At 35.0% G+C, this 12,879-nt stretch overlaps 1 protein-coding gene and 1 long non-coding RNA gene across 2 annotated transcripts; both read left to right on the forward strand.

The window, feature by feature from the left end:
* The first annotated feature begins 322 nt into the window (after positions 1-322).
* Positions 323-3,278, forward strand: LOC104896447 (uncharacterized). The gene is made up of 2 exons (XR_790447.4): positions 323-2,905; positions 2,997-3,278. It is a non-coding gene; the product is annotated as an uncharacterized LOC104896447 (long non-coding RNA).
* Positions 3,279-10,842: 7,564 nt separating this feature from the next.
* Positions 10,843-11,909, forward strand: LOC104896448 (hypothetical protein). Its single transcript, XM_010683196.4, has one exon. The coding sequence runs from the start codon at positions 11,119-11,121 to the stop codon at positions 11,653-11,655; it is 537 nt and encodes a 178-aa protein (XP_010681498.2). The 5' UTR covers positions 10,843-11,118; the 3' UTR covers positions 11,656-11,909.
* The last annotated feature ends 970 nt before the right edge of the window (positions 11,910-12,879 follow it).

The following is a 12,879-nucleotide window of genomic DNA, read 5'->3' on the forward strand; positions in this document are numbered from 1 at the left end:
TTCTAATGACGTTAGAATCCTATATTTGATGAACTTTCAAGGATGCTAGACTCCTAGCATGGATGAAACTCTAGTGGATCTAAACTCCTAAAATGAATGAAACTATAGTGGACCTGGACTCTTAAAATGAATGAAACTCTAGTGGACGTGGACTCCTAGAAGGAATGGATTTCTAATGGGTTTAGACTCCCAATGATGGACATAATTCTAATGGATTTAGACTCCTAAAGATAAACAAAATTCTGATGATTTTAGCACTAGTGGAAAAAACCTCATCTGTCACTTAGTAACAGATGCGGTTTTTACAAAACTGCATCAGAAAATCAATAAAAAAAATGAGAAGGAAAGTTGGGAGGAAAATCTGATGTGGTCCTCTAGTGGACCGCATCAGAATAAAAAAACTGATGCTGTTTTTTCATAATCTGATGCGGTTTCTAGGACCACATCAAATTTCTCCCTTAAAACGGCCCAAAAAGAACGGCCCACAAGTTACAACCCAAGAGTTACAGCCCAACCTCTCCTCTCTCACTTCACTTACCATACACCTCTCTTCTCACTCTCTCTCCTCATCAAATAGCGAAACTCAACCTCTCCTCTTCTCTTCACCGCAACGCCACCAGCAACGTCATCTCTCTCTTCATCTCATCCTCTTTTCACCAGAAACGCCACCAGCACCGTCATCTCTCTCTTCATTTCCTCATCTCTTCACCAGCAACGCAACGCCATTAGCGAAGACCAACAACTTAGTGAGGCGATTTCAATTAATGCGATTTCGTTTTTTTTTCTGCCATCAGTCAGTTGTTTTCACTCGTTTTTTATTTTAGTTGTGATTACAAATCTTTTTTTCATTTTTCTAGGGTTTAGAATGATAGTTAGATGCGATTACAAACCTTTTTTCGTTTTTTTAGGGTTTAGAATTATGCTCTGATTTTTATTTTCTTTTCGCTGTTTGATTGAAATTTCTTTGTGAGAATTGTGCCCTATATTTGTTATGAAATTGTTCAATCTGTTTTTATTTTTAGTTTTTTATGTTGATATTTTTTTTTTTGTTTAATGTTTTGGATTTATGTCCGTATATGTTTTTTTAGGGTCATGTATGTTGTTGTGTGTGGTGTTTATGAGAGTTTAACACGTTGGGGCTTACATATGTGACTCTGTGAGATTATAGATAGATCTGGATAGCCTTGTATTTGTCTCACATACTTCGTTTGAAAGTGCTAGTGCATTATTGGTTGTTTTTCTCCTAGTTCCCGTGTTTTCACATGCGTGTTCTTTATGATTTTTTCTTGTCTGTTATCTTTACATAATTATTCTTGTTTGATTGAGCAAGTAGTGTGCCTGCTTAGGATTTCATTTTATGCAATTGTCGCATTCTGTCCGATTATCCAGTTCAGTTTAATACTTAAATCAGTTTATGAGTGGATAATTATGATGTAAACGGCATGAAGTATTAAAGTAGTGTTTTCCTGGCCAAGGCTAAACATTTCTGAAGTGGGGTCGTTTTCCCATTTTTCTGAAGAGAAGGTAAACAAGTTTTTGCTTTCTGATTGTTTGTTTCTATTTCAACCTTTAAACAAGATGCTGGCTTGTAGGCATGTATGAAGAGTGATGGAGAGGCCTGTTTACACTTTTAATTAAAGTAACTATCTGATTGTGAGTAATATATTAACAGAAGGTTTTTGTTTCTGCAGCTTGAGAAACTTGTCTCAAAAGACAGTCCCACTACAATGGATGGTGGAGTGCTCGATTGACTTAGGTTTAAGAGACTTCCCTGTATTAATAATGTACTCATTAGCTTCTCCAATTATGTGTGGATTTTATGTTAAATCAAATGTTCTTTCTGTTTTATTTCCCTTGTCTTAGATGGCGAAGTATTTCATAGCTTATAGAATCGATCATATATTGGTATATGTAGTATGGTTTGAAATTCTGAGATACTTAGCTCTACTTTCTTGATTTTGGACTTTGTATTGTTGGGTATTGCTAGATGCTTAGCGCTACGATACAATGCGACCTTGTTTTGACACCATGCACTCACTATTATGTTTGGTCTCACTACTTTTGTCTTTTATCAACTCCACTCGACCAAAAACGAAATGAGATTAGTCTACCTCAATTAACGGATAAATCAAAACGGGATAGAGAATAAACATGTCTATCACCTAATGTATCATAAATTAACCGAAATTTATGTTTTTTCTCTCTTTCCTAGCCCCACTGCAATCTTCAATTTCCTTTTGAAAGCATATTACTTTCGTCAATTTATACTTGATGAGTTCGTTAACTAAAATTTTAGGTACTTAGGTGTTTTTTTCTTAAGGTAGTAGAATGTGGGGGTGCTGCTACTACTTTTTGAGGAAGTATTATTCTCACAAAAGATGCTTTAGGGGTTACCACAACTGTACCTATCACAACCTCTATTGTCCTTATTATTCCCCTTTATATGTTAATTTACACATATAGAGCATGTTGTCTTTTAGTAAGGCACTATGTTTTTCAATAATAAAAACTGATTTGGCTAAATTTTAGTTGCCTAAGTTTGATTTTAATTAAGGATAGGAAAATAGTGGACCCCACACAAAAGGAGTACAACCCAGACCGTGTACTACGACAGTTGGCTTATGTCCAGGATATTCCTTCTTCGATTCTTGAACCCAACTTTGCATACAGACCGACAAACACGAAGAGGTATGAGGTTGAGTTCAACATAACAGGACACGAGTCATCATGACAGTGTTTCAGTCGATCTTTAAGCATTCTCAATGTTTCGGGTTTGAGACGTGCTGGTTGTCTAGGAGATTGTTCATCGGACTACATGGACTGGTATTTTACATATTCTTATCCGATCCTTCTCGCTCAGGACACTATGGATCTGGCCCGACCCAACACTACAAACACACACTATGTATGCATTTCGATTATATATATATTGAGGATTTTGTTGTTAATTATTATTGTTACCTAACATAACTAACTTATTAAGTCATATTTTGCAGTGGATGGCCCGACATTATTATTGTTATGAGATGATGGACCAGATGGCTCAAGATTGGAATCGGACATTGCGGTTAGACTGTGCTTGGGACACTCATGATGATGATGGTGGTTCCATTGAGTAGTTTTGATGAGTTGTTTTGCTGATGTAGTTTTGATGGTATGATTTGATGTTTGGTTGATGTACTACTTTAGATAAATTTGTTTGGTTGATGTACTATTTATGCTAACATTGAGACTTTTATGTAGTTTTGATGGTGTGATTTGATTTGATGTTCTGATTATCATGTGAATCTTTATTCTCCAAAGTAAATCTTAAGTTATGAATGCTATAGAATAATCTTAAGTAAATCATAAGAAAATCTTAAGTTCAAACTCAAAAATAATCTTATTTATAATGTTATAGAATATTAACAAAAGATTACAGAGATGTTTTCTCTGGGTTCAAGTTAAAAATATGAATATCATTATATTAATCATTACACCAAATAAGTCACAAAGTTACAAACTATAATATACGACAAAAATAAAATACAGTAGGTAGTGAGTAAATGGTCCCACAAAGTGCGTCTCACATCATACAACTTATCCCATCCATCAACACTATCATCAAAGTGCATGTTATGTCATAAGTTATGGATTGGTGGTATGGGTGATCCGGGTGCCAACCTAATCTGATATAATGATGAAAACTACCAAAATGTGCAATTACTAGTTCCCATGTCGGGACGGTTCAGCTGATCGAGATTCACATGGAAGTACAGTGACACAGGGATAAAGGCTCCCCTCTACCCCCAATCCAACCAAAATGACTACGTCGTTGAAAATCTGAGCAATAGAAACAAGTCTTGCGCACATACCATTCAATGCACCTCAGTACACGCTCCTCCTTTCCAGGTAATGCGCTTTATTGCTGCATCAATCTGAACATCGTATATATCTTTGTAAACTTCTCGATGAGCAGCAATCTCAATTGCCACACTAGTGCGAACAAAACCCCAATGTTTTTCCCCACTCAAAAAAGCTTCTGCAACATATCTAAATCCACAGTTTCCGTCTGCCTTGACATGTGTCCATCTAACAATGTACTGACTAATAATCCTCAAAACATACTTGTGAAATGAAAAACCACTAGAACCATCATCATTATTCACGCTTTATTGACCTACAACAATCAAATTATATTGTTAATATTATAATTACATAAGGATTAATATTATAATAATAAATACATATAATAAACAAACATATTACCTGTAGAAGTTGACATGCTCATAACTGAACCTACATATCTGCTACCTCTCCTTGACGACCCATGAGATGTGTACTCAAAAACACTCTTGTTGCGCTTCATACTTGTATGGTTCTTTCGTGGTCTTCCTTTAGGGTTCTCAATGACATCAGGCTCAAAAGCTGAACAACCGGGATTACGCAGATGATCCTCTAAAACCCGTGTAGCACTACGCAAGATGGCAGGATCACTATTTTGAACCTAGTCAACTAACTCTAGGAAGTACTGAGAATCTTGTACCCCATCACTAAGGATCAAAGTAGTCCAATAAGGATGTAAGTCTATCAGGTACAGACCCTGCTTCGCCTCCAAGCGTCTGCGTATGATGCATGCACAAGGAATGCCATGTGTGGTTCTCAACGAGCAACCACAACGCTGATAGACCTCATCGACCATAAAAGCTCAAAACAGTAATGCGAAACTCGACCATTTAACATATGCAAAGCCGCATTCTTGTACACGATCCCATGCCGGTGCCGACTCTCCTCCAGGTTATTCTCTACTTTTTTCACTTGATTTTCTATCTCGCTATGAGAAATAGAAAATATGGTGTCCAATGCACCTGTACTACTATAAACCCAAGATTTCGGAGCTGAGTGTGCACTCTCATCTGGGCTAGTGCACGCATTCCCGAAAATATGAAAAACATTCTTTGTCCATGCCCGAACAAACTTCTCTTTGTACACAAGCCAAGTGGTTTCAACATATTCGATGATTCTCGACCACTGTCTGTAAACATATCTCATGTTTTCAACGGTCGCTAAATAACTCATCTAGGAGGTGGAGTCAATTATCCGATACCAACTTCTTTTCAAGAATCTCGGCCCAGCATCGGGGTTTCCCATGATGACATTGACTCTACTCTGCACAACTTTGTTGATATGGCATCTACATAACAAATGTGTAGAGTTAGGGAACACTTCCCGTACCACTTTCATAAGTCCCAAATCACGGTCAGTTATGAGTGTAACAGGGACAACATTCACCCCGATAAGCAACCTAAACTTGTCCAACATCCAATTGTAACTATCAGCTGTTCGTTGGTTATCAGAGCATAACTAACCAAAAAGTTCTTGTTACAAGGTGCCATCCCAATGAGCTCCAGAAAGGCATGTTATACTTGTTGTTTTTGTATGTTGCATCCATACCAACAACATGCGGATAAGTAGGGAGGGTATCTGCGGATCGAGGGTGTGCATCATGAACGCATGTGTCATCACATTTGTCTCCTCGTCTAGCCGTATCCAATAAATGTGGTTGTGCTCTAGAGCAAGGTGTAGGAATTGCTACATCATGTCTCTACCATCCATTGCTTCCCTTCTATCCTTTTACTTGAGGTTGTACAAAGTGTCTCATATTTGGATGATCATCAGGAAATTTCTCTTAATGCCTTTCATGTTACTAGCAGGCCTAACATGCGACTTAATCATATCACGAGCAAAAACCTTTGCCACAGGACTAAGACCGCTAACGGGTCGGTGGCCATCACGGTAGTGAATAAACTCGTGATTATGCATGCGACTTACCCCTGGATCTGCTTTGATCACCCATCCCGTTCGATCAGGGTAATCCAAAAACATTATCTTATTCTCGCTCTACATCCACATGCTTTTGTTTTCGTAGCTACACGTTTTGCTACGCTAAGATCCCTGCCTTCACCCTGATATCTTTCACCCTAGTTAATTCTCATATACACATACTCTCGACCACTAGATTCGAGTCTATGATTTGACGAAATTACCATCACAAACCCAATTTCAAGTGCCCTAGATTTAACCCAAGCTTGTACTTCCTTCTTCTCACCCCAAATCGTTTCATTATCAAAAATGTGATTATAATCTACCTAATTAACCCCAAAATCCAGCAAATAAATCTATAACATTTGAACATGTAATGATCATTAACTAAATTTTTGCATGTCGATTATAATTAATTCAAACAGTATGCAAACATATTCATTTGAGCTTATACAACATTAATATATTTTCACAACAAAAATCAGAAAAACTTTTATTAACATACTACATTTAATGAATTATTAACATACTACATTCAATGAATTATTATCATACTACATCTAATTAATATAATTACAAATTATTAACATACTATATTTAATGAATATAATTACAAATTATAAGATGTTATCAACATTTTTGTTGGAAAATAGTATTATGTTACAAATTATTATAATCACATCTAACATACTAATTACCATATTAATATCACTAAACATTCGAAATTAAAAAAAAAACACGTAACAAAATTCGAAAATAAAAAAGCACACGTAACAACAGGCGCATAACATTCGAAATTCAAAAAATTGAAAAGATGGAAACGGAAAAAATACTTTGTTACCATGGTAACCAATGATAACGAAATGAAATTTCGTTTCCTCCATGGAGGAAATAAAACAGATCTTCCTTTCCTCCATGGAGGAAACGGAAAATCAGTTCGTTACCATGGTAACAAAGTGTTTTTTTGGTTTCCTCCATGGAGGAAACCAAAAATTTGTGATGCTCCGGTGGTGGTGCCTCCGGTGATGGTGAGGTTTGCCGCCAGTGGTGGTGATGCTCAAGTTGGCTCCTGGTGGTAGTGGTGGTCAATTTGGCTCCCGGTGGTAGTGGTGCTAAAGTTGGCCCCCGATGGTGGTGGTGTTCAAGTGGGCCCAGGTGGTGGTGGTGTTCAAGTAGGCACAGGTAATGGTGGTGGTGCTCAAGTTGGCCGCCGGTGGTGGTGGTCCTCGGGCAAGTGAGAAATTGGTCACAAAGTAAGAGTGAGTGATAGTGGATGAGAAGTGAGAGTGTAAGAGTGGAATGAAAGGGCAGGGGCAAGGGAGGAATATAAAGAGAAAAATACGGGTGATTTTTAGTAAATACGGGCGGCAAATAGCGATAGAGTTTTTGTTGTGATTTCTCCCGTGTGGAATTATGATGGAGGTAGATTTAGGTAGTTGAGTTGCAATAGATTTTTGAAAGATAATAGGTCTCTAAAAGATATTAGAAAATAGTTAGTAGGTTTCTAAAAGATTTTTATCATCAAAGATTTTAGAAAACACTTCTGGGAAAGCTTATTTTTATAAAAGATATTTTTATTAATAAAACTAATCGATATAAATAATTAATTCTATTAATGAAATTGGGCTAGAAAAGGGGTTTCATAAAATTAGGCTTTCATAAAACTATTTATAAAAGGTTTTCGAGATGGACTTTTAAAAAGTTATTTTAAAATGTTTAAGGAAGTAGGCTTTTATAAAATTATTTATAAAAGGGTGTTCGATAATGGATTAATAAAAAGAGTTAGAAAATAGATTTGGGCTTAAAATATTATATTTTAGACTCGTTCTTTATTCTTTCCTCGATCCAAACCAATTGGACCAGGATATTGGTCATCCGGGTACCAAATGAGGAGACACAGTTATGTGTCTACGGTTTGAAATTGCTTTAGTTTTTTTTTTAAAAGGTGGAATTGCTTAGTTATATCAGCTTAATTTTCAATCGAAAATTTCTGTTTTTAAGCATAATTTTCTCGAAAAGGTTTTATGCATATATAACATCTTACTATAAGTCATACATCTTTACTTTTTTATTACACATAATTGTAAATCAAGAAGTAATTGAATATTTTAAAATAAGCATTTTTTTGACAAGTGAAGGGTGGAAAATTAATTTTATAGGGGGACACCATAGCTCCCCTTTGATTATATAATAGAGACAATCTCATATAAAATTAGTTAAACAACTAATATAATACCTAATCAGTTATCATCATTTCAAATATGAGTATCAATCATAAAAACAGAGTATCTTATTCTTATTACCTAGTACTCCTACTTCCTTTGTTTTTTTTTTTTGTTGCAACAATTTTTATTTACATGTGTTTTAATTTAGATGCAACATTTCTTTTCTTAGTAAAGGGTTTGCAGCAATTTGACCATTTTATTCTCACTTTTCCTACCCGACGTACGAAAAATATAGACAATTGGTAAAATATATAGTCAAGGTTTGGTATGGCATCAGCTAAACCTATAGATACTCTTATTTGCAAATATACATTTATCTTCTTTTTTGAACCCCAGTTTGATGCTGAGAAGGATTATATGTCTCGAGTCCCATATGTTAGTGCAGTTAAAAGTTTGATGTATGTTGTGGTCTACACTAGATCGAATCTTGCACATGTTGTTAATGTTTTTAGTAGGTTCATGGGGCAACCTAGGAAGGGGACTAGCAAGCTGTGAAGAGGATTTTCTATTACCTTAGAGGTACATCTGATGTTGGTCTCATTTATGGGAATGATACTCAGTGTTTACTTACTGGTTATTCTGATTCTAATTATGCTGGAGATGTTGACAGTAGAAGGTCTGATCTATGACTGGTTATCTATTTACTCTTGGTGGTTCCGTTGTTAGTTGGAAGGCAACTTTGCAGGCTAAAATTACTTTGTTTACTACTGAAGTAGAGTACATGGCGTTCACATAAGTTGCTACAAAGGGAATATGGTTAAAAGGGCTAGTTAGTGATCTGGGTTTACATCACGATCAGGCAATTGTGTATTGTGACAGTCTAGTGCAATATGCTTAGCCAAGGATCATGTCCATCATGAGAGGACTAAGCACAATAATGTGAGATATCATTTTATGAGGAGTGAGACAAGAGTAAGTTTCAACATTGTTTAAACTTGCTCAATGTTCGTGATTGTTATTTGCCATTTGAGGGCAAGTCTGAGGCCCTTAGGGGCTAATATGGTGCCCATAAGGGACAAATCTAGTTCTGGTTGTCTTTCGGGACAAATCTGGTTGTATGGAGAATCTGGGCGTTATGTTCAACGCATTTGTTATCTGCTGGTTGCTGGTTCATTGTGGGATGATTCAAGTCAAGGTGGAGATTTGTAGCGAAGTGTATTGAATCGGGTTATCTTCAAAAGGGCGAGTCGCGGAAGGATTCCTCATGTCACGGCACAATGCCGCAAGCATACCGCGATTCGCGGTTTTGCGGGACGCGTTAGCGATTCTGAATTGTGTTATATTAGTGTTATTAAACCTATTTTGTTAATATGACGATTAGGTCATAAACACATCTGTACTTCTGGAATTCATCCACATCAATAAAACTCTCTCTCTCTCCCCCATGTACGTAGCCAACACTCCGTTGGTGAACCACGTTAAATCTATGTGTGATTTCTCTTTGTTTTGCATTCGATATTTGTTCTTTCTCATGTCTGTCATAACATATGGTATAAGCCTATTTATTTAATTTATTTGAATTACGAACATATTTTCAATAATATATCAAATATTCATGACATATATCTATATAAAAATAAAATAATGAGATGGATTATCCCAACTGACACAAAAGAGTACTAAGAACCTTTACATAAATAAAATGATAAATTATCATAATTGGCACATACGATGATTATAAAAGCCAAAAAATTAAAATGATGAGACTATTCTTATTTTTCTTGGTGTATTTATGGATTGTTAATGTATGTTCTTTGAAATTGTAATTGCAATTGTAAATTTAGGTAGAAAGAAATTAACTTTGTAAGTTCTTAATTTGTAATTATTTGGAATTGCTTTATTCATATCAGTTTAATTTTTCAATCGAAAATTTCAACTTTTAAGCATATTTTTGTGGAAAAGGTTTTATGCATATATAACATCTTACTATAAGTCAGACATCCTAACTTTTTTATTACACATAATTGTAAATCAAGAAGTAATTGGATATTTTAAAATGAGCATTTTTTTAATACGTAAAGGGTGGAAAAGTAATTTTATAGGGGAAAATCATAACTCTACTTAGATTATACTCCCTCCGTCCCATAATATAGTGCTACTTCATTTTTGGTGGGTCAAACTTTAAAATCTTTGACCAAATATTCTCATTTGTATATATAAAAATACATATTCATGTAGGGTCTTGTTAGATTCGTCTCAATGTGTAGTTTCATAATATCAACTTTTTATATTTTTTATTAATACGGAATTGAAGATATTAAAGGTCAAAGTTACATCTTGGAGACTGTGTAAAAAAGAAACAAGCACTATATTATGGGACGGAGGGAGTATAATAGAGTTAATCTCATATAAAATTTGTTAAACAACTAATATAATACCTACCAGTTATCATCATTTCGAATAGGAGGTATCAATCATAAAAACATAGCATCTTATTCTTATTACCTAGTACTCGTACTTCATCTGTTTTTTTTTTTTTGTTGCAACAATTTTCATTTATACGTGTTTTTATTTAGATGAAACATTTCTTTTCTTAGTAAATGTTTTGGAGCAATTTGACCATTTTATTCTTACTTTACCTACCCGACATATAAAAAAATATGAATAATTAGGTCATATCTTACTTTCTCTCTCCTCTTTCCCTAAAATTGTGCTAAAAGACATTTGTTATAACTTAAAAAACATGTGTAATATTAATTAGCGTTAGTTAGTGGCAAATTCATGTGATAGCTCTCGTATAAAATTGTGGATGGATCTCATAACGCGAAAAGCAAACAAGCTAGAGAGCCAACCTGGTGCTTATAACGGCTAGTTGCACAAGCCCAGGAAGTAATTCGAAAGACCTAACCGACCACCCCACCTTTTCCAGCTTGGCACCCTACCACCTCTTTCTGATTTCCTTGCTTTACAGATTCAACCTTTAAGTCAATAATAACTTATGCGTACCGTATGTATTGTTGTTTTTTTTTTTTTTTCAGAAGACCGTATGTATATATATCACGCATAAAACCTCAATATAATCAATTTATCTTCTGATCCATCTTTTCCCTAAGGTAAGAGTGTCACAATCCCCAAAACCCAAAAGGAAAAAATGCCAACAAAATCATCAGTTCTTGAAAAAGTCTCATCAAGCTTTATGAAGATACCAATTAGCCTAGCAAAAATGAGAAAACCCATTTCACTTAATCTGATATTCTTCAAGAAAAAATCAGGAATCATCGCCAAATTTAAGTTTCATAGGCACTACAATTATGGGTTTATCCGAGAGTGCCGATTTTCGGCTTCGGGTACTCGTCTTATTTTCCCGCGCAAGAAGCAGTACTACAGTACAGAGAGGAAAAACAGGAAAAATTTACATTCATTGCTGGTAATGTGTACATGCTTAGGGAAATTTGGTGTTGAAGAAAGAGAGGAGGTTTACTCATCAATGGAGGTTTTGCCTCCTGTTAAAAATGGGATTACAAGCTGCAAGGAGGAAGAGATGGAAATGTTGGAGATAGGCAGCGGTGAATTTGGCGTATCGTCAGTTGATGAAAGAGCAGAGAGATTTATACAGAAGTTTTATGCGCAGATGAGAATGCAAAACCAAGAAGCGAGTGATACAACTAGTTTGCTCCTCGCTGATTAGATTAGTAAAAAAAAAAACTCTGAACCCGGTGCACACTAAATTAGTGTGCACCCTATAGATATTATATAGGTTGTAATGATTAGAACTTTTACAATTTTGTTTTTCTTCCTTATTAGGTTTTCTTTATTTTTTCAGTTTTTCTTTCATAACTATTTCATTTTCTCCCTCTTCAAGTTCTTATTCTATTTTTCAGTATTTGTGATATAGTTGATTGTACAACTGAACCCATTATAAAAGATTAAGATTATATTGTCGCTTTCGATATAGTATGTTTGTGTGTGATATAATGTGTCTATCTGTGTTGTAATGTGTTTATTTGTGATAGTGTTTCTTTGTGCTATATTGTGCTTGTGATATAATGCATTTCTTTCTAATATAGTGTTACTGTTTGTGATATAGCGCATTTTTGTGTATTATAGTTGATTGTACAATTCAACCTGTTATAGAAGATTAAGATAATATTATCAGTTTCAATATAGAGTGTTTGTATGTGGTATAGTGTGTCTCTTTGTGCTATAGTGTTTGTTTGCAAGAGCTATAGTGTTTCTTTTATTATAGTGTATTTGTTTGTGATATCGTGCATTTCTATCTTATATAGTGTATATGTTTGTGATATAGTAAGTTTATGTGTATTATAGTAGTGTGTGTCCCGATTTACGTGTATGAGCTTGGTGTACACTAGTTTTACTGTGAACCAGGTCCACACAAGTCGAATTGTTAGATTAGAGCACATCTCAAAAATATTCTAGAGCATATTTGAGAGGGGTAAAATGGTAACAAAACAAAATAGAGTTGAACCAAACATGCTCTTAAACTGTTTTACGCTTTTTCTGGTTTAAGTTACGTGTACACTTTGCCACTTTGAGTATAAAATAGATGCATGGGGAATATGGATAATGTTGTGAAACAAAGGAAACAGAAAGATTGTGGAGTGAAAATGAGAGAGAAGTGATTCTTTTTTCTTAAAGTTGTGTATTACCACTTATGACAAGAGTCATATTTATACTACAAGATACATGCTTCAAGTCAACATATGTACATTACCCTAGTATATAGGCTTAGGAAAAATTTACCATGCATTAAATACATGGCATCATTTATTGACTTCATAACACTTTCCCTTAAATGCCCATATTTAATAGGATATTAGTTGTCTCGATAAGAACCTTGTTGAAAAAAAAAATCCATAACCAGGGAAAAGGAGTACAAATACTATGTATCCTT

The sequence above is a fragment of the Beta vulgaris genome, chromosome 6, assembly GCF_026745355.1.
Source record: "Beta vulgaris subsp. vulgaris cultivar EL10 chromosome 6, EL10.2, whole genome shotgun sequence".
Taxonomy (NCBI): domain Eukaryota; kingdom Viridiplantae; phylum Streptophyta; class Magnoliopsida; order Caryophyllales; family Amaranthaceae; genus Beta; species Beta vulgaris.

Bases quoted from the DNA above. Each gene is read 5' to 3' on its own strand.
- LOC104896448 (XM_010683196.4), top strand. From the start codon at position 11,119: ATGCCAACAAAATCATCAGTTCTTGAAAAAGTCTCATCAAGCTTTATG.